At 40.7% G+C, this 22,631-nt stretch overlaps 2 protein-coding genes across 27 annotated transcripts in view; both read right to left on the bottom strand.

The window, feature by feature from the left end:
- SORBS1 (sorbin and SH3 domain containing 1) overlaps positions 1-22,631 on the bottom strand; it is a 164,435-nt gene that overhangs the window by 19,168 nt on the left and 122,636 nt on the right. For 19 of the 26 annotated variants that reach the window (XM_082285972.1, XM_082285977.1, XM_082285980.1 and 16 more), the window contains 10 exons: positions 19,560-19,607; positions 19,316-19,445; positions 17,213-17,327; positions 13,918-14,001; positions 11,073-11,138; positions 10,402-10,503; positions 9,013-9,062; positions 5,944-6,119; positions 2,017-2,105; positions 299-466 (listed from right to left, as the gene is read on the bottom strand). In XM_082285972.1, the coding sequence (XP_082142098.1) occupies positions 299-466; positions 2,017-2,105; positions 5,944-6,119; positions 9,013-9,062; positions 10,402-10,503; positions 11,073-11,138; positions 13,918-14,001; positions 17,213-17,327; positions 19,316-19,445; positions 19,560-19,607 (1,028 nt within the window). The remainder of the gene's footprint in view (positions 1-298; positions 467-2,016; positions 2,106-5,943; positions 6,120-9,012; positions 9,063-10,401; positions 10,504-11,072; positions 11,139-13,917; positions 14,002-17,212; positions 17,328-19,315; positions 19,446-19,559; positions 19,608-22,631) is intronic. The other 7 variants (XM_082285982.1, XM_082285981.1, XM_082285983.1 and 4 more) reach the window with 1 other exon arrangement.
- Positions 2,404-4,405, bottom strand: LOC309575517 (sorbin and SH3 domain-containing protein 1-like). Its single transcript, XM_082285996.1, has one exon. The coding sequence runs from the start codon at positions 4,320-4,322 to the stop codon at positions 2,694-2,696; it is 1,629 nt and encodes a 542-aa protein (XP_082142122.1). The 5' UTR covers positions 4,323-4,405; the 3' UTR covers positions 2,404-2,693.

The raw sequence follows: 22,631 nt of genomic DNA, 5'->3' as shown, positions 1-22,631 counted from the left end.
TGTAGAAGGCCTTTGATTGACTATGTAGCTGATATTTAAAGGCATGCATCACAGGTGTGCACCAGCAATTCTCAGCAGGCATGCTTTAATATATGCAGCTTGGTATAGAGATATCAATTAATCTACCAGGCATAAGAGTCAAAGCAGATCTAAATGAAGCCAGAATGGGAAAGGGGAAGGTGGAAAAAAAAACAACAAACGACATTCTCTGAAGAGCTAATGTCGGCCTAAAGCGCAACATTGTGAGAGGCAATTATTGCTTTGGGTCAAGCAGCAGACTGAGGTAACTAAAACAGACCTCTGACCCAGATTTCCTCTTTGCTGTATCGTCTACATTTAGGAGATCCCCAAATCGCTCATTAGTGATAAATTGATGGTGCGTTGGAATAACCCCTGTGTGCCTTCTAGCGGCAATATCAGCTTCTTCTTGCTCACGTTTAAGCCGTCTCTGGTCCTCTAAAAGTTTCTGCCATAAAATCGCATAAAATGGGCAGTAAATCATCTAGTTAAAGGCATTCAAAAGCTGCCATAAATGTGACTTAAAATTCCTGAGGTCCCTGCAAATAGCTGGGGCTTTACAGTTCAGTATCAAATACTGTTTCTACTAACTACACAATGCCCTTTCGTTTTACACAGAAGGTACATCATCATTATGGCATAATTGAAATCCAGCTCATACAGAGGATCTGATCCAAAGCTGATGGAAGTCAATGAGGACTTTTTCTAAGTTTTGGGCAGGTCCTAGGAGCTTCTAAGAAGATTGCTGATAATGCAGAGCTGCTCCAAATCCCCTTCAACCAAAAAGGAGTTTCTCTCATTGACTTCCAAGAGACCTGAATCAGCCCCACTGGTAAGTTCCGAGGCACCAAATTCTCCTAAGCCTTGCAAGGAGCTTGGGAGAGTGCCTAACCCCATTCAGGTTCTCCCATATTTCTTTTGGGCTCATGTAACACACTTTGTAAAATAAAGTAAATAAACATCTAAGAATTAATTTGGATTTCTAAAGTTTCTGGCACATTAATGGAAACATGCATTCTTGTGTATGAGGGCAGAAGGATTCTTTCACCTTCTGGGGCTGACTTTAAGCTGAAGAGTTCAGCTATGTGGTAATTAATTTGAAACCAGAAAGTCGTACTGAATTCAGGTTTTTGATCTTACACAAGTTTTCATGCTGGATTTTTGGAAGTGGGGAAAGTACTAACTTTCACAGGAGAAGACAGCAAAAAACCATTTTTCACATAGGAATTAAGAGCAGATTTTACCATATTTCAGAGCACACATAAACATTATCTGAACTCCGAACATTAACACTAAAAGTAAAACTTTTTTCCCCCCAGGCAGGGGAAATTAATTCCATCTTCCAGGAAAGCAATCATTTTATAACTTCTTTAACCCAGCTTGAATACACTCAGTGCTGAAAAGTCTATATGGCTTTCCTATTATTTCAGCTTGTCCCAGTGTTGCCCAGTCATTTCAGAAAGGACTGCTGCATTCTGTCAACAAAAACTTCAGACACCATAAAGAATTCTAGTTTGCACTGGGGGAAAACCTGCCTCTTTCTGATAGCTTAAAACATTTTACACTTGCTGCTCAAGACTTGAGGACCCCCACAGGAAAAATACTGTTTTCACTAGTTTGATTAATACTGACTCAAGTGGCTTGCGTAAAGAACAATTACAGATTACCAATCTTTTTCTGCAAGTACTGGGGTGTTATGCCACATCTCCCATACATTCCCAAACTTCTTATATTATTTAAAGCCGCTATACGTAATTTTGTGCAACTGATAAGAACTATCAGGTTTATTTGAAACAAGCTGAACTGGACTATACACATTATACAGCAAATCAGTGGCAGAGAGTATTGAAAGTAAAACATACTAGTTACTGCTTGCTACTCTAACTTCCAGGACACATAGCCATGGACATACAAGACGCCCTTACATAAGGCTAAATGCTGTATTGCTCGTATGTGGAGCTGCTACTACTGTTATTAGGCCATAAAGGAGGGCATTACCTCTTTATCATCATGCCGCCTGCGGATAATTTCTTCTGGAGTTTCCATGTAATCAACTGGTGCAAAATGCCTTGGTGATTCTGAATCTACTTCAAAACAACATAAGGAAGTTAAAATACACATGGATTTACCTAGCATAACCAGAAAGGAAAAAAATAGGTATTTTTAAACACTTTGTTTCCGTTATGACAGTAAGGATTCTCAATTGCCATTGACCAAATTGCCAATCAGATGTTGATAATTTATCCATTTTCATTTTTTTCCCTTTTGGGCTGTACATGTGAACAAAGATCCAAGAACAGGGAGAAAATAATGATACAGGAAAGTGTAAAGACATAGAAGGACTTTGTGAAGAATCAAAGTGCCATCAAAGTATGATTTGGCATTTTACTGTTGAGAAAAGTTTAATACACACACACACGCATACACACACAACTAGACCTTGAGAAACTACTCCTTAAAGCAAATAATCTGCGTTTGGCTTATAATTCCCACGTGTGTAAATGATACAGGGCTAGAAATATCTCATGTTGAGATTCTTGCATCCCCAGAGCTGCTCCAGAGAAACTGAACCTGATGTGATTAGAAACGCAGCGGAAATTGTTTCTCAGAAGTGCAGCTGTTAACAAGCCCTGAACAAAACTGCCCAGCAAGACACGCAAAGGACATTAGACACACTAGGGGAAAAAAACCAGAGAGTCAGGGGATGTAAAGGTGGGACGTAAAAATGCAAGGGTTGTGGAAGAAAAGAGGAGGAGAATGGAAGAAAGAAGACAAATAAAGGGACACTGGTAAAGAACACAAAAACCACCTCCTAGGTACGTCCCAAGTTCACTTTGCGGGTTGTTGTTTGTGTCCAGGCTGTGATAGAGGGCATATGAAACAGGGTTCCCATTGTTTAAGGAGTCAGGAGTGCCAGCCTGGCCTGCGAAGCTATCCCGGCTAGATCCCATGGTGGGGAAGTAGCTAAGCCTCTCCACAACGTCAAAGGAGGACCGGCGCCTGGGAGCAAGAGGCCCGCTTCTGGAGCAAGGTTGGTGCTGGGAGTGGTGACTCTTGTTTCCTACACTCCCCTGCAGCTGTATGGGGTCGTCAGGGTTGTCAGGGCTGGGCACTGCCAGGCTTGCCAGGCAGTCTGGGGGTGGAGTTCTGCAGGATTTGTGTTGGAAGGGCTTTTTCAATCGGAACGGGAGTGGGCTCATTAGGTAGACATTTCTGGGGAGCATGTGCCTATCCCCATAGACATCCCCTTTGGAATCAGGGTTCCTGGAGGCCTGCTGCTGTTCATGCCTTCGGATGGTAGTGAACCTGGTGTAGGAAGCTGGGCATGCACCTTTGCATCTGTTAATTTTATGCTTCTGAGGCCCATTGAGGTTGCTGCTGCTGCTGCCACTGTCATTGGAGGCATTGGAGAGAAGATCTGTCTCATCAGTGCAAGCTGAAAGTGTGTCCATAGGGATGATATCACTTACATCTGAAGCTGTGTCCTCCACATTGCTGCAGGAGCGGGAGGATTTATCTGCAAAGCTGGCAACATCCTTCTCTTCTTGGTGTGCTTTTGACAAATCCAGAAGAATCTCTGCAGAGTATGCAGCACTCAGCAAAGTTTTAGACTGAAGAGAAGTGGTAGGTTTGTTTAGCCCAATAGAAAAGTCAAGTGAGGGCATTGATCGGGATCTCTGGATCAGCTGCTCAAAGGCACTGATACGGGAGGAAACGGTGTCTTTGGGGATCTGCTCTGAATCCTCTCGACTAAGACTGTGCTCCATCCTGTCCTTTGCTTCATTCTCAAACTGAGATGCAATATCCTTCACGCTGCAGGAGGAGACTGTGTCCAAATGGATCCTGGACCGGTTGATCTGGTGCATGTCTTTATAGAGCGTTGTAAACTCCATACCACTCTTTCTGGAGGCAGGGAACAGGTAGCCTTTCCTAGAGTTGGTGCCATACTCCTGCAGGCTCATGGTACTGCCGGATTTGATGGCATACTCTTGCTTCGACTTCATCAAGATGTTTTCTATGCTTTCCCCTATGTCTACCATGAAAGCCTTTTTATTATCAAGCAAGGCAGTGGAGCTACGAAGGTTTTCGCAGCTTTGAGCTTTCTCATGAGACAGCAAGATACCCGTCTTGTCTTGCACAAGAACAGCTGGAGCTGCTAGTTTGGGTTTGAATTTAGAAGGGAGGATTTCAGTAATGCAGGCTTTGGCAGCTGATAAGGGCTTCTTATGTTTACATGCGTGACCTAACATACCGGTATGACTAGCGTTAAAGGTTCGGCTATTAACTGAAGAGGGTGCAGTCATATGAGCATTCCCACCTTTACGATCCACTGGTAAGCATGCAGAATAAAATAAATACAACCTGTTAGCTTAAGTGCTAGAAAGCTATTGAGAAAGGAGAAAGAACATGCTTGGATTTCATAAAATGCACCTTAAAGAAACAAAATTCCAAAACATATAAAAAAGCAGGAAGAAATTGCAAAACAAGCCACGCTTACAGGAATAGGTGAAGTGCTGCTAACGTTTCTAAAATGAGAGGCTTGGCCAGAAGCAAATCTGGAGCACTTTTAAGGTACCCTCCAAAAAAAGTGCTAAGCATCATGAGCTTCCAGGGAAGCTGTGGCACCATGGAAAAGAGCAGCTGAACTCTGGGCAGGATCAGAGTGTCAGCAAGAATGCAGAGGCACTAACATTGCAAAATGGCTTAATACCAAGCCTGTAATCACACCTACTATTGTCTCAGCACAGTGCTTGCCAAACAGTTTATTCCTGGGAGGGAGAAAACAATCAGAGGCTGACTGTGCTAGCACAAGCACACAACACAGCTGACCTTGCCCAAGAGATGCCTGCTTAGAGATTCCCCATACTAGGAATAAGCTGAGTGCCCTTTAGACAATGTGGTTGGCCATGGTTGCTTTAAAATACAAGGAGTCAGACCAGGACATTATATATTTTTTTAAATAGGATTAAATATTAAGTCTGGTTTCAGCTTAGACTGCAGTTTTTAGGTCTGTTTCAGATTTGAGTTCAAATTCAAATGTCAAAATAACCATTCAGGTTCAATTGCAGTTTGGGGAATAATAACTGTTTGAACAGATTTTTTTTTGTTCAGATCCAGTTTGACTCCCTGCCCTACAGGCCTGACAAAATGCTGAAAAACAGCTGGAAGATGGAGACAGAGAGACCTTTCTGGTGTGATGTACTATTTTTAGGGAGAGCAGTTCAGAAACCCAGTACATTCCTTCTCCAGTCCTCTCCCCATCTCAAGCCATTTTTAGGTTGAAGTTGGCTCAGAGATACATTCCCCAGTACAATTCCCCGACGGGAGTCATGCTCTTCCTTGTCTCTTTTAGAGAGTCTGCAATAGGGGTAGGGAAGAGGAGGAGATCAGTCTCTTCTGGCTCACATTCCTGGAGCCTGCAGGGCTGGTTCAGCCAGCAATTGCTGGTTCAGTGTGAGTGGGTTCAGTGTCAGTGCATTCTCTGCACAGCCCTGGCAGGCAGGAGGCTGTGTGGTACCAGCTACACCGGGGTAGCCAGGCCAGCAGACTGGTGTGGCCTGCTAAGATACTGCTGCGGGAAGAACAGAAAAGGCAGGGAAGGGCTCTAGAATGGCAAGGCAGTTGGAGCAGATGGATAGCAAGGCCAGCCTAAGCAGCCTTGAGGAAGAACATGAGGGTGTGGGGAGGTGCTGGATGGAGGGAGCTGGTCTCTCTTGAGAAGATCAGTTAAAGGCATAATGAAAAATATTGGCCAGTGTGGTCTGAGAGGAAAAAGGAGAGAACACTGGGAATAAGAAAGAGGAAGGACAGCATAAATCTCAATTGGCTTGAACAGGACTCTAAACCTTGCAACAGTTCACCCCATATGACCTGGCTTTTAACACTGTGCAGAATGGAGAAGAGGTTAGTGCTCTAACCACCTACCTTTTGTGGAAGCAGAGCTCGAAGGTCGCTTGAGACCACTCAGCCCCTGGAATGGGATATCTCCACCTTCCAGCACACTCTTGTAAATCTGCCTTTCATTCTCCAAGGCAGCAGGGTCCCCCAGAGCTAACTCTGACTCCCTCTTCACTGCATGGTAGTTGGGTGAATAGGTGGAGCTGGAATACACAAAAAAAACGGGGAGGGACACCAGGAGGTTACTCCTGTTTGCTGAGAGCTTCATGTAAAGTAAGAGAAAACCACACTTGTGAACAGAGAATAGACTGTATATGAAGAACTGGTGCTGAATGAAGAGGTTATCAATACACTGCAATCATGTTCTGGGTTTGGCACTACCAAAGCATCCTCCACTTGCAAGAAATCTGCAGGCTTAGTCCTCCCAGAAATGGGCAGCGACAGAGCACTCCTCTATTTTACAGATGAGATAACAGTCACAGAGCTGATACATTAATTCTTTGCAGATACAATGAAATTCACTGGCTAATTGAAAGTACACAAAACCTTCTAGCTTCCAGTTCTCTCTCCTTAAACACTAGCCATACCTGTCCCATGCTTACATAGCACAGCTGCTCAGGAGGTCATCTCATCCAGTTCAGCCCCCCAGCCAACACTATAGTTCAAGATTCCCTGAGCAGTTTCTGAAGCCCACCAGTGAGGGACCGTGCAGAGAAGCAATAGTATAGGGCTACAGATTCTATACTGTTTTAATTGCCAAAGAAATTCCCAGATGCACAGTTCTGTTCAGCTTTGCCCAAGGCTTCTACTACAGGGAATAAAAAAATCCTGGACTGTAGGTCTACCATGCATATATATAAACAGAATACTGTTAAAATTAGTACAATTTTAATTTCTTAGGCTTTTAAAGACTGGAAATTTATTGCAAATCCCTTTTCTAGTCCTAAGCACAAGTATGAACCTAAGCACAAGTATGTTCACACATCTGATTTCTAGATTTCCCTGTTTTCTCTCTAAAAGAGTAACTGACAATGCCATGGTATAAATGGCCTTTCCAGGTGCAAAAAACTTACTAAGCAATCAGGCAGACTGTTTTCCTAAAAGCTAAGCTCATCTGATACCAGTTCTTGTGCTCAACCAGGCTCTTCAGAATAAGATGGAGTCTCACATAAAGCTATTCTGGGGCCAAAGCATGACTGCTGGAAAATTTGAAAAAATAAAAATATACAGATTTTCCAATTCATAGAAATATTTGACATCCTGATGTCCAAGAGTGACTCAAATTTATGAGAATTTGGAAATGTTTGTGATTGTATCTGGTTGTTGTGGATAAATTTGTACATGTATCTGTTTATTTTGGATAGATGCTCTGGGGTAAAGAGAAAGCTTTAAACACATCAGAGGACTGGCTATGGAGGTGGAATTACACAATGTCTGGATCACAAAGATTATTTTCATTTCCGGACAAGGAAAACCAGATCATGTGCAGTCCCATAAATTACTTTCTGGAGGCTCCTGAAAAGCACCACAAAAGAGAAAGAGAATACTGTCACTTTTTCTACCTAGACAAAGCCCAAACAGACCCATAGCTACAAAGCTATTTTTTATCAGGGTTATCTCTTTGATAAAGAGTGCATTCTTTGTCAGGTACCTGAGGAACCCCAGCCAGTTGCTGCAGGGAATAATGACTGCCCTGAGGTTAGTTGTTAGCCTAGTTGTTAAAAACCAAAGGGTTAAAACAATCCTCCTTTGAGAATAAACCTGGGAGAGATAGAGGAGGCTATTGGCAGAATCCCTTTACTAGCTGCTCCCTTATTCAGACCAGCAAGCAGTACTGCATTAGGGCCAAAGCAGTCTGCAAGATCAGGTGAATGGAGAGAGAGCAACACTGCAAAAAAAAAAGAAGACAGTAAACTCCAGCTATTTTTTCTCTCTGCTCTCTAACAGCAAGGCAGGGAAGAACGTGCAGCTCCACTGGGCCTCACTCTTGTGGTCCCATTCCCAGCATACGGAGCTTGCTTCCTCTCCACTGGATCAGCCATTGGCATTCCTGAATGCTTTGTGTGGCACAGACAGTGCTGCCATGGGCAGAAATCTTACCAGCTGCTTGCAAATATAAGATATTTATGCTAATCTCAGAGATTTCCATTTATTTTATTGCTCTCTTCCTTCCAAAACAAAACAGTTGCAGCAGTTATGTGGGTTTGCCAGCGGAATGAACACAGACAGAAGGGAACTGAGTTGAAAAAAGTACAGGAGACCTCTAAGGCCCCCATAGGGGCAGGGAACACACGTGGTATCAGTGGGCATCTGGAGGAGAACCTGCCTTTTTAAACGAACCTTCCTCACAGAGGGGATCACTGTGCCTATGGACAACATTGAGTATTCAGTACAATTACAAGGAGCAACAGGCTCACATTAGGGGCTGGCTCTGAGACTCAAATAACTCAGGATGACACAAGTAACTCAACACAGCTCAGCATCTTGCTCTGGATTTTTTTGTGTGTTCCTCTTTTAAAACAAACCAACTCCATGTACAGCTCATTTACACAGAATATACTGTTTATTATATATTCTGCTGAAAAAGCGGTGCCCAATCAATCTTTGAGAAATATTGTTACTCCTACCACTGTTCCCTTCCTGTAGGCTGGAAAATTACTGCCTTTCATCAACTGCATCCATCTAATCTGGTGCAAATAACACGGAATATCTAGCAGGAGCCAATCTATCACACGTGTAACAAACAATTTTTTTTTTTATTCCACACAATAATGTTACTTGCATGAAGATACAGCCAATTTGTAAAATTCATCAGATGAAGTTAAAGGTCTCTTTTTTTTTAAAGCCACTGCCTAGCACAATCAGCAAATCTTATTTAAACAATACCATCACTCATGTAATCACTTCAAAATTCATTCTGGATCAAAAAGCAGACATTGTACCAGGAATCACCTAAAGTATGCATATAATTCTTACAGTACGTGCATATGTCTATATCCATCTCCCAAACAGCCAACCCATGTCCAACGCCCAAAACCCTGTCCTACATGAGCTCAGATTGTAAAAGAGACATCAACAAGCAATTGAAAAACTTACTAGGAAGAATGGTCTGTGGAAGTTTCCAGAGGAGTAACACCTGCTGTATTCTGCAAAAGTCCAAACAAAGGAGTCATTGATAAACCCTTACATTCGAGAAGAAAAAGGCTTGCTTAAGTAATTTTCCATTTATTGCTTGAATATTAGCCTATAAGAGACATTGAGGTTTAAATCTAAACGCAATTTAAGCTGTCAATGTCTTTGCAGAAAAGCAACAATTTTCGTGAGCTCCTTCAGGGCAGTGACAGGTTTTTAGCACAGCCGATGCCTTTTCGCAGTGCCTATTCTTTTGTCTGCAAATGAGTCATTGTGAATAAAGCCAAAAGCAAGAAGAGATAACCAGCTGGGCCATGACCAGGAGACACATGCTCATAATTATTTCCCCAAGCTTTCCCCCAACCGGTCACTGCCCGCCTTTGCTTTAAAGGTGTATTACATTTCTGCAGCACAATACATTCCTCAGCGTTCAAAAAATATCAAAGCTCTAAAAAGAAAAGCAACGTTTCAGTTCAGTTTCCTTACTTAAGAGAAGCAATGCCAGCTGCACAGGTTCAATAGCAAAAGCCAGTTCTTAGCCGCTTGCTTTAAATCCATCTAACGCTTCTCAGACACGTTATTTAAAAATTGAAGGCAATTTTAGAGGCAATTCTCTATTTGGAGTCCCCTCATCTACGTGAGGATTTCTATCTAGGAAGAAAAAGCAAATCTTGGATTTGAAAAAGCAGCTTTTCCAAGTCCTGGTGAAATGCCGCAGCTTCAAAAAAAATCAGCAACAGAAAAAAAAAGAAAAAATGGCGTGTTACCAATTAATCTATCATTTCATGGTTCGAGTCCTGCAGACTCTTGAAGCAGCAGCAGCTGACCTGCCCTAGAAGGCCATGGCAAGGTGCAGCATAAGGAAAATTGTGTAAAATCTCTCGGGAATATCCAAAATCTTGGGTAGGCGTGCGCTCCAAGCAGAGAGCGGGGCTTGTATGAAGGGAGAGTAGATGGCAACACGCTTGAAAGGCACGAGATGATGACGTGACATGCCAACCAAGAATTTTAAGCTGATTGCTGCTGCTGCCTATTCATGTGAAAAATAGAGAGGGGTTTTTTTTGCAGACACTGAACTCTAAACCTGAAACAGGGACTGGGATGGGGGTGGGGGCAGCTGAAAGCGAATGTGGTGGTGGGTGAGAGAGGAAATCACTGTATCTGAAATGGATTTCAAGCTGGATTCTCAGCATCACATTCTATTATTTCTGACAGCAACACAGCAAGCCATGCAGTCAGAACGCTCAGAACCATTATTTATCCCAACCTCATTTAATAATCATCCAGCAGTGAATAGATTAGAGCAGAGAGTTTGGAAACAGGGACTGGCAGCATGAAAAGAATAGGAAATACCTTCTGTGGCTTTTTATGTGGTGCTTTATAAAGCTTCTCCATTTTTTCTAAATCTGCCTCTAACTCAGTCTGGTAGAGGTAGAGGTCTTTTTCTAGATCACTCTGGTTAAAGAAGGAGAAGAAGAATGGGAAAACAATGCTTAGGGTTAGGGGAAACCAAAGGAATGTTAATTTTGAAAAAAAAAGAGAGCCTTTTAATTGAAAAAAGAGGAAGGTTGTATGGACAATACACAGAAAATCACTAGTAATAATCATGTTTCAATCATTATAGAGGAAATAGTTTTAGGCAATTAACATTCAAATCAAGAGATGCACAGGCCTGCTAGAATCTATTTCTACAAACCATAAAGTTATAAAACCCACCTGTAAAGAAAAAAAAAAAGATACTGTAACAATATGCAATATGCTGTTAGTATAATTATCATTGCAAGTCAAGATAGCAAAACAACCACTCTAAATTATGGCTGATTATGATTTAAGAACTGTTTATTTAATCAATTTACCAGCTACTTAATTGTTAGGCTAATGAGCTCAAGCCCAATTAAAAAAAAAAAAACACTCACAAGCACACAAAACCCAAGCAATGCTACAAGAAAAAAAAAAAAGAAAACCACATACACACATATATACGCGCTAGATGCTGTAGTACAACGTACGTGAGACACAATTACCTTTCTATCCTCTCTAGTAAGGATAGAGCAATCTCCAGGAGTATAATCCCAAATCTTTTTTGGAGGCTGATGGAAAGCAGAGGAAGGAAATGAGGAAATGAAGATAAGGAAAGACATCACAGAGAATATGGAAATTGGATTAGAACAGAGGGGAAATACAACAGGGAATTTGCATCAACACTGAAAAGAAATTATAAAATAACAACAAATCACAACAGAGAAAGAGAGAGAGAGAAGGAGGGATAAATCTGCTATAGCATAAATATCAAGAAATCATGGGGGGCAAAAGGGAATATACATGCAGTGTGGAAGGGACTGTTTTCAGTAATGCTTTCAGAAATTTTTTTTTGCACGGTGCTCTAAGGGATTTTGGACTCTCTAGAGGGAGCCCACAGATATTGGTTAAAGCATTCTTAAAAAAAAAAAAAAGACAAACCAAAACAAAATAGGGGGGGAAACCACGCAGTCATAAAAAGCATTTGTTTTGCTCATTCTTCTTTTCAAAAGGAAAGGGTAAAACAATGTTCTTTGATAAAGAAAAGGGAAAATCTTTCTCACACCCATCAGAGTATGAATACATACCATGTGAACAAATGGCTGATTTTCCAGAGGTGGCATTGTGGGGCAATGAGAATGCAGAGTTGTTATTTTTTATGTTACTGGTTTGGGCGTTCATTTGTGAGGATTTTTGGTGGACAGAGTGGGACACAAGAAAGTTTGGGAACTGGTTATTTAAAGTTCATCCTACAGCTGAAAGTGCCGACTTCAAAATGGATTTTTTTCTGTTTGGATGCACATGTAAATATCAGGCAGGATTATTCAGAGTGAAAGACTGGACTGGACTCCCATGACTGGAGAGAGCAAAGCTACAAAAAGCATGTTCTTTGGGCTATGGCAATGAAGCTCAGAGAAGGCTTTGCCAGCTATAAAAGTCTGAGATGGCATCCTGAATTCAAGTGCCTGACACCAAAGCACTGTTTATGGAGTTCCGCATTCAGGAACTGGCATAGTTCTTGGGGAGCTGCACAGCTTTGGAACTGGACCAAGTTCAAGGCAAGCCATAAGAGAGCAGCACTTAACAAAAGTGCCCTGAGCAAGGTCGGGAACTTGTCACCAGAACAGATGCTCTGCTGAACACGAGACAGATTGCCCTGAGATACCCTCTTCTGGAATGAGGCCAAGGCTCCATGACTAAAAGCACAAATCCACACTTTTAAAGAACAGGTATACCCCCACATGTAGAAAGAACCAAGGGCATAAATGGTCTCCTTTCTTTGACACATTTTTCCATTAACTCACACTAACTCAAAGGACCACAGAGATGACAAACCTTCACTCATTGCAAAAGCAGATGGCTATTAATTACACGGCAGCAAAGATAAACAGGTTTCTTCTCACTGTGGAAACATGACACTGTGGAAACTCACAGCAAATTTTAAGGAGTCAAATCCTTATACTGACAACACTTAAAACCTCAGTGAGGTGAGATTTATCTGACTTTTACTGCCTAAACATTAGGAGGGGTCATCTCAAACCACTGCTGAAACTCCTTCTTTAGCTTAGGATGGAAGGTCCATAGTTTTCTATGAAAGACTGGACTACTCAACCACTGTACATGCTTGTTTTTCAGCAAAAATTATGCTATTTGTATGATGTGATCAGACTGAGCACACAACTCCAGGTAGCTACATTCTGTGCAGAGGAACTTTGTCACTTCTGTCAGAACAAAGATTAGATTTAAAGGAAACTTGGTCTCTAGTGTCCATGTGCAGTTGCCTTTGAAGACAGTACTAAACCTTAAAACATATTTCTGTTTTGTTGTACACACATGGAATCTCAGCAGCACTCAAAAATTGTGTGCATGGGCATTTGACTACTGACCTCAAGGGGAAAGCAGAAATGACAAACCATCACTATGCTTGAATACATGTGGGAGGCTGATACTGACCCTCTGGTGAAGTAACAGTAGCTTATTAAACAGTATTTAATAACTAAGTTAATAGTCTTTAATCAGTAAGAACCAGTCCATTACATGCTTTAAAGTCACATTTTTTTCCAGTAGCCATGACCACTGATGTGTTCCCCCCATCAAAATGTTCTTTGTCCTATTGAATAATTAAGCTTTAGTTCATCTTCTTCCAGAGAGGAAATCAAGGCTTTTTTTTTTTTTTCCTTCTTTCCACACATAGGAACACAGCTCCATTTGAAAAGAAAGAACACTGTTCTCAGACTCCTTTGGTTTCAGGGAAGGGCAAGGGCTATTCAACACAGACTAATGCTCCCCATTTTATGCAATGGGCAGCTACATGCATAAGGAAATAAGCAGGAAACAGGGTCATGATCTGTTTAGGGACTGCTAGAAATCACTGACCTACAGTTTACAAGCCAGGGACAGGAATAAATAATTCTCCTTGACTTAAAGCTACCTATCAGCCATCCTAGATCTTGTCAGGCAGAGGGAGAATAATGGCTTTGAATAAGGACTTTTAAGAATGACAACAAGATATTATTTCTAACAGCAACAACAAAAATGCAGTTTGAACTATGGTGTGTGAAAAAATATTACCTTGTTGATACATAGTGCTGGAAGGTGGAGAATGTTTGTAATTGGCTTCAAAACACTAAAAGTGGCCATAGAACAGCTGCTTTATATTAGTACCAGGATGACATTATGTACACATTACGTACAATCACATCTTTAAATGAGTAAGGCAGCTGTTTCAGATTTAGGGCCTAGGAAAGAGATGTGACAATCATAAAAAAAAAAAAAAAAAAAAAAAAAAAAAAAAAAAAAAAAAAAAAAAGGCAGGTTGACTTCATTGGTCATTGCAACTATCAAACTTACCGGTTTCCCAAACTCCAATTCCGAAAAGAATTTATACCAAGGTTCATTCTTTAAATCTATCTCTTCTGGGCTTATATCCCGAGTCTAAAGGAATTGGTGATAGGGGAATGGAAGAAAGAGAAGGATAACATTATGCAAAGAATACACGGAAAGGGACTGTTAGAGATGCAGATCTCATTACTTCCATTCTAAAATGTAGATATTTAGTCTTAGAATTTGGAATTTCTATAGCATGTCTCTCATAAAGGCCATGAACTGCTTTGCAAACATCAGCTAAGCCTAGCAGCATCATTGTGAGCAACATGAATATGAATGAATTGCATTTTACAGGTCAGGAGACCCACGTAGAGAGAGAGATTATGCAGCTTGCCCAGAGTCACAGAGAGACTGAATGGAAGAGCTGGTAGTCAAGCAGTCCCTCTGTCGTACTGTCAGACACTTCCATCAAGTCCAAAGCTGCATGAACTTTACTTTTATTAATCTTCAATTGGTTAAAAAAAAAAGAGAGAGACTCAGTGAGACCTGATTCAAATACTGCATCTTTAACAGCACATGAACATGTGAGAAACCCTGTTCTATACACTGCAAACAGAGCGGAAGGTGGTTTTCTAAATCATACAAGACACATGTCAGAGAGAGTGCACCCTGAAAGATCTCTGAAAGATGGATAGAGCGACAATATTACATGTTTCTTCACAAATAAATGTTAGAGTATCAGACAAAACTATAATGAAGGAAAATCAGACAGGACAGAAAACAGTACAGCTGAAAAGGAAATTCCCTGTCATTCATACCATCTGTTTCAATGCAAAAAAAAAAATTGAAATAGTTGTAGCTGTTTGAAAATACTGATAATGAGGTAAGAGAATAAAAGTCCATTGCTAAAGCTTCTGAGGTACCAATCCCCAAAAGATATCTAGCTAATTCTTGCATTTCAATATACCTAGTATAAGACAGAGAGGATCTCAGTGCATTAAAAATATAAACACGTTATGTCTGCTGTGCCAGTGTGATCCCAAGTGCTCCATGGCAAGGAGGAAGGAGTCACACAGACGCACAGTATCCTCAGGGAAATCGTTTTGTGGTGGGGTTACTGAGGCAGTTGACAACAGTGCTGGACTTGGATGTCCCAGATGCTGCCATAGCCATTAGCATCACAAAAAAAAAAAAGCTCTAGGAAAAGAGCTCAGGATCAATGCTGAATGACAGGCAATGCAAGATAAATAGTTACATCATGTTTAATGCCTGATGGCCTGGAGAATAATTTGACTATTTCTTAAAGGCACAAGAGAATCAATACATCTATTTTTTATTTACTGCATTCCAACTAAAAGCACTCATCTCATATAACTTCGTTTACTTTAAAACAATGTCCACTGATGTCAACAGGAAGCTATTCATTGCTCTGAAATGGTTTTGGGTCGGGATTCTGATAGTCACAGCTGTAGGTGTGATTACCAGGAGATAGTCAAAACTCTGGCACCTCCCTGAAAGATGTAGTCACTAACCACTATATTACTGTTATATTTAATGAGACTGATGGAGACTGTGAAGCTACTACTTCAAGACCTTTCTTCTCTGGTCTGTGGCTTTAAATTAAAGCTCTTAAAATAACATTGGAAGTAACACAGCTATCACTTCCGTCTTGGTTTTGATGAGTTCTGTACATACAATTTTTTCCAATTATGCTGATGATGGTTCTGCTTGTGGCTTTTAGACTCTGATTCCACAGCTCAATTTAGTACCTGATGAAGTCTGAACATGTAGACAGTGCCACTGGTGATGACAGACCTTTTGCAAATGTTTAAGTACACAGATGAAGCCGGCCTTTTGCCACAAGTTTTAATCTTGTCTGTTTACCGTGAGACAAAATTGATGTTTAAGTCAGCAGAAATCTGGCTCCAGGATGGACTGCAGGAATGGAGGTGTCATACCATGTTCAAACCACTCCTCACTGGCACTTCTCTAATGGGCTGAGCCAACGCCCAGTAGTATCAAGAGGGAGTCATCCACCGCCCATTGCAATAGGCACTAGGATCGTGCTCCCATCAGGAGCAACCTTGTTGAAGTCAGTGAAGGGACACGGGTGTGAAAAGAAGTTGGTTGCAGGATCTTCAAAAAGTGATGGACCTTGATTACACTTGGAAGGAAAAAAGAAAACCCACCAAAATACTAAGGAGAAGCATCAGGTCCCACAACAGACTTGATTCTTACATTTCTATTGATTTAAATTGCTATTCACTCTTGTGTAAAATCCTTGGCAGGTTTTTCAGGAGCATTCCTTTGTCTACTCCATGCATGGATCAATGTCTGAGCTGTTAAGGCACAAAGTCCAGTTTACATTTGGAAACTCACTGCAATTCGCATTTCTAATTGAATCCTTCAAATTAATGCCTTTATAGAACAATTATATCTTTATGCACTATCGTTTGTTATACAGTACTGACATCATTCAGTATTTTCTAGCAGTTACAGTGTCACACGTGCACCATGGAAGGACACCTTAAGTGATCTGTGGTGATTTATACAGGACCAGCTGATGAGGTTAGCATCATCTCTCTGCCCGGTCCCTTGTCAAGTATTCTCAGCCAAGGCTGCAGAAAGAGACTTTCATATGCCCCCAGCTGTCACAATTCACAGCACTGCTTACTAATTGAAATTACTTACTAACTGAAAACCAATGACTGAAATTGGTAACAGCTCACTTAATACTGCAGGTTACATTCCACCATAGCTGGGGAGCTCACATTCAGTCCTGCCACCTCTGCCACAGAAGTGGTGAGATCCAGCTGAGGAAAAAAGCAGCCCAGGGAAGATGGCCATATCCTAATGCGCACCTCAGAGGCATCCATGGAGGCACACTAAAGGCACTCTAAAAACTAGTTCAGTGTTTAAAGCATCAGAGGAACATAGAAACTGAACCTGCCTTCTCTGTTGCATAATGCCTTCAACCCTCCTGCATCAGCTAATGCTGTGCCCTAGAAAAAGTACAGCTGGCAAAACAGCTGCTGAACAGGTCACAGTGTCAAACATGGATTAAAAACTAGGGTTAGTGATCCATACTTAACACGGAAAACAACATGTCCAAAAGGAAAGAAGCCTCTCAATCCCCCTGCACCTTGCTTTAGAGAGAACAAAAATGTTAGGAAGTTATGCAGAACAGTTTTCAAAATACATCACATGAGCACTGCAATGTAAGCATAAGGAATCCCATCCAAATAGAACCACACCAGCATTTAGAGAGTATTTCATAATCACAGGATAAAGCCACAAACTAGGATAAATCAAACATTACCATCTTTTCGTTGTTCAGAACGGAGGACTTCCCTGGCTGATAGTCATAAATGCTCCTGGGTTCTGCACGGTATTTTCTGGTGTCCACCTTCTTGTCTGGAGGCTCCCAGTCAGTCCTGAGGAAACAAAAATCAATTAACCCAAAATACTGTGGTTTCTTTGGAGACAAACACTCCATTTTGACAGATGCTTTACCCCATTAATCATGGTTTAATCAGGGTACTTTTCTTTAACCCAGGAAAGGAGACTGCTACAAGAGGAACAGTTCAGATTGGGGTCTGGACACCTACTTGTTTATCTATTGCAGGCAGAGTTTGATACAGCTCAGCTGCTGGAACAATTGGAGCAGAGGGGGGGGGTTATTCTAAGAACTCTCAGTAAACTTCCAGGCTTCTGTATCTTTCCTCACTGGAAACAGCTTAATGATGGGCTTAACTCACAAATATGAACATGTCCCAACTTTGGGCAGAACGCAGGTTAAATTCCTTTTGCTAAACTTCTGCCTTTTAGCCACATCACTGATTACCTGACTACCACTGCTCTGGATTCTGAGGGCACTCTGGATTCCAAGAGGAGGTTTCTCCTAGAGACATGAAAGAATTATCTCAGGCTGCTCTATCTTAAGATGGCTAAGAACAGTCCATTGACATATCCAACTCACTATTTTGTGCAATGCCTATACCAGCACAGTTCAAACAACAACAGCCACAAAACATTCAGGGTCCATATCCTACAAGGTCCTGCTGCTCTAAAAATTGGTATAATCAAACACCTCATGCAGAATAACAAATGTTCTCCAAAAAGCCCAGAAAGCAGCCCTTTTAAGATGATGAACTAATTCTGATTTTGCTCTTGGCATGTTCTCTTTGATGGGAAATGTGTACGTTGATTCATCTCACGCAGAATTCACCAAAAAAAAGTGAAGCATCTATCTGAAACTGCTGCTCCAGGTTTCCTCTCCCTTACCCTTCTGATCTGGTTAGGGTAGAAACAAACCACTGAGCTGCCTAAACTTTCTCCACTGGCTGAGGAGAGACAGAGATGACCAATTTAATTTTTTTTTCTATCTAAAGTAAGGCAAGATGACAGTCAAAATGATTGGCATACAAACAGTGTACAAATTCCAACAAGAATGATCTTTGCTGTCCAGAATAACTTGACTGCTTAAGACTTCAACCACAGAGAAAATTCTGGTGAGGCACTGGCTTACCACTAGATAATAGGAAGCATTAATTATGGTAATCCTTTCAGTTGCAAGAGTTTTCTCAGAGAACAAATACACTAATGCCTTCAATTCATACATAAGGAAGACACATTCTATCAATAAACTTTGTCTCCTGATCCAGTGACCTCAGATGCTCGCTAAAGCATCAATCTCAAATTACAGCATTGCTCATTTGAGGCAGCAAGTGAAAAACACTAAGAGCATGTAGAAGGTGGTAAAGGAGGGAGGAGCAGTTCAAGAGCTGGGAAAGTTCAGCAGGACATAAAATATTCTTTGGTCATTCTGCTTTTCCTTCATTTGGTATATGCATTTTTACTGTTACAAAGAGGTTTAAAATACATGGTAATAAAGCAAAAAATGAGGAGGGAAGTAATCCCAAAGATCAGAAATGACACTGCTGACTAGAACCTACTTCCAATAAAGTTCATATGGGTAAGACTGCTCAGAGATGGAAAATGTAACAAAGTTTTTACCAAGGTTCAACATAAATCTAAATTTTGCTTCTCTACAATTATCACTACTTGTTTGTATTCTGAGGCCTTTACAGTGTCACACTGAGCCAAGAGTCTCCACTGTGCCTATGTGGTAGGCACTGTATAGACATGATACCCAAGGAAACACTCCTCACCCAGGCAGGAGACTATGCAACAGACTGTGTGATGCCTCATAAAAAAGACAGACAGAATGAGGGACTGGGCTGTGACAATGAAGGAGTTCACTGCTGCCTAGTAAAAGACTCAGAGCAAAAACTATGCATCCAACTTCCAAAAGAGTTTAACTGGAGTTGTGGACCTAAGGCTTCCACTTTTATCCCCTTCCCATTGGCAGCTTTCAGATATTCTTCCAGAACTGATCCATATACAACTTAGTTCAGGTCACCTTTCTGGGCTTGATTTCAGTGATGAAGTACGGTTTGGCAGTGGCAAAGTGGCAGACCTCTTCACAACCTTCTCTGAATCAATATTGTCCATCTCACTCTTGGAGCGGGGAACAGAAAGCTGGGTTCTGCCTGTAGGATAAATCACATATAGGAATATTGGTGAACTGGATAGGAGACAAATAAATACATGCTTTACATGCCCTTTCTGTTTGACAAATTAAACAAGAAATGTGAATTACTTACTGTCCTCAGAATAGGAATAACGAGGAGAGTATGAATCAGAATCTTCATCTGAAAGACAAAAGCATTTTGCAAGGGAGTTGAGAAATCCCCGAAGAAGAAGCAGCAGAGACCCTTTAATTTCTTCTACTAATGCATTGACAATAATTTGAGTGATATGCCCAATACTTACCTCAGGGAGAGTATCCTAAAAAATAAAATTCCAATGAGGTTTAAATTGCATTTGAAAATATTTCCTAGATTAGATACAAATATTAATATACTACTTACACTAATACCTTTCTCAAGGCTCTCAAAGAACTTTTGAAAATAATCCCTTTTTATCATAAAACTCCTCTATATCAAGGGTTAATAGATCCACTTTATCAAAAGCTGAGAGACAGAGAATCCAAAAGCCATAGTCTATGATTAAAATAACTCTTTAGGTGCTAAACACAACAATTGAGCTGAGGAGTCCTGCTGCCAATCACATATGATTTTTGTATTTAGCTATTAGACAGCATCCAAAGGAGAGCAATGAAGGTGGTGAAGGCCCTTGAGGGGAAGCTGTATGAGGAGCAGCTGAGGTCACTTGGTCTGTTCAGCCTGGACAGGAGGAGACTGAGGGGAGACCTCACTGCAGTTACAACTTCCTAGTGAGGGGAAGAGGAGGTGCAGACACCGATCAAGTTGAGTCAGGGGAGATTTAGGTTGGATATAAGAAAAATCTTCTCCACCCAGAGGGTGGTTGGGCACTGGAACAGCTCCCCAGAAATTGGTCACAGCACCAGCCTGACAGAGCTCAGGAAGTGTTTGGACAATGCTCTCAGGCATTATGTGACTCTTGGGAACGTCCTGTGCAGGGCCAGGAGTTGGACTTTGATAATCCTTGTGGGTCCCTTCCAATTCAGCATATTCTGTGATTCTGTGACTGCAAAGGGATTTGTGAGCAAAAGTATTACTAACACCTCTGCAAGGAAGCTACTAAACGTGACAGAGAAAAAGACAGAAAAACAAAGAAGACGAAGCTAGAATAAACTAGATTAAAAAACTCTTTAAAGAAAGTGTTATGTGAATTTAGTGATGCCAATCAACAGGTTGAAACAATTTCCAAATTTTCTCTCAAGGACATCGATCAGATACTACAGCCAATCTCATCTGGTGGAAAAAAACAACCTGGCTAACACAGCTGACCTGAAGTTGCAGTCAAGCCTTCATCAAGCCTTTCAGGAAGACTCAGGGAAGTCTAAACTTCTAGCCTATCTGCTTTAGTTCTCTTGGTGAATGAATTAGAAGGTTAAAGTTCCAAAAAGATGATTATTGAGTCTTGGTATGCTTATCATAACCTTCAGGTTAAGAAAAAGCAAAGGTCAATTTTCAGGCCAATTTCCATATTTTAAACCTTAATGACACAAACCAAATATATTACACCGAATTGCTGACAAAAATGATGTTATTCTTAAATATATGTTTGGTTTATTCAGATAGAAAAACACTTGGTAAATCATAAAACTCTCAGCAGTCCCTAAAAATACAGATGAACAAATGTCTAGAACTACGTTCACAGCCATTCACCTCTAATAATCTTATTTAGTGCTGGTAAGCAATAAGAAATAATTTTATTTACTTACTTGATGAGAAATATCAATATTCATTATAGCTCATCATTCAAACAAGAAAACCATACAATAAAAAATTCACTTCAGATAATTGCTATTTTCCAATTTCTTATATTCTAATATCTACAATAATGAGGAGAATAGGTATGTTTTGTCTCTGAGTATCTTATAAAGAAGAGTGTCTACATTTCTTTCCTTTTTACATAAGAAATACTGAAACACAGAAATCTGGAACGATTTGATAACGTTAAAGAGTAAATCAGCATTGAGCATTAAAACAACATCTCCTGTTTCTCAAAGCTGAATTCTATCTATGGGACTCTTCTTCACAGAGCAGAAAATCACAAGTTTGTAACTTCAAAATCTGATTCCTTTAAAGAAGAGAGACTGTTTCCCTCTAGATGGTAGAGAATCTGCAGGGTTGGGTTCTATTTCATGGATTGCACACATTCTGTATGTTTCTAGAAACTCTGAATATATTTTTGAAGAGAGCCCAAATCCTGATGTTTCTAGGAGATCTTATGCATCAATCCATTCTGACATTAATTGTATGAAAGTGAGGCTCCAACCCATCTCTATATAAACACTGCCACTGAGACATATCTTTGAAATGTTTTCTAAACGCGTGTCTTGGGGTGACACATGTACTCCAACCCCTCCAACTCATCTACACCATCAAATATTTTGTATTTCTTCTCAAGAATCCAAGCAAATATTAGAGCAATGCATCCCAATATATTGAGAATAAAAATTAGTGTTTGGTCCAATAAAATTTCAACTATATAAACCAGCAAATTACTTTCATATGCACATTTCTAAATGCATAGGAGACATTTATGGGAAAACAGACTCTTTAATATATTATCATCATTGGGTTTGCAAACTGTGTTAGTCCAGATGAGTAAAATAGATTTTCAAACCTCATCATGAACAATGAAATATTCTCTGTAAAACTCTTTTATCTATTAGTTACTGAAACTGTTTCTCTCTCACCCATACCCACATACCACTCTGCCAAGAGAAAATAACTTACCCTGCATTACGATTTGCAAGGCAGGACCCTTCCCCTAGTATGTTTCGCCAGGAAGTTATCAAGTGTCTTAGATACCTGTATGACACTTCATCCACATTCATTTTAACAGTGAAATGCACCTTACGTTTCCTTGCCTTCTTTGAGCATCTCAGCTCATATTGCATGCTTTCTTCTTACACAATACCCACCAGATGTTTAAAAAAACATTAAATAAAATGGTTAATTAATAGTCTCACCAGGGTTGGCTTGAGGCACAGGCTAAGTAGGCAAGTTCCTAAATTGCAGGATCTAAAGTGTCACCAAAGCACCAGGTCAACAAGGCTGTCACCAACAACTTCCCAATCAGGAGATGTCTGTACATCCAATGTGTGCAGCAGATTCCAGTATTTCTCATATATAAGTATTTTGCACAGTCACACAATTATCACTGCAACAGATGCTATT

Source organism: Coloeus monedula, assembly GCF_965178545.1.
Source record: "Coloeus monedula genome assembly, chromosome: 8".
NCBI classification, from domain to species: Eukaryota; Metazoa; Chordata; class Aves; order Passeriformes; family Corvidae; genus Coloeus; species Coloeus monedula.
Note: the sequence above shows the minus strand (reverse complement) of the source record. Positions and strands in the feature narration are given on the sequence as shown.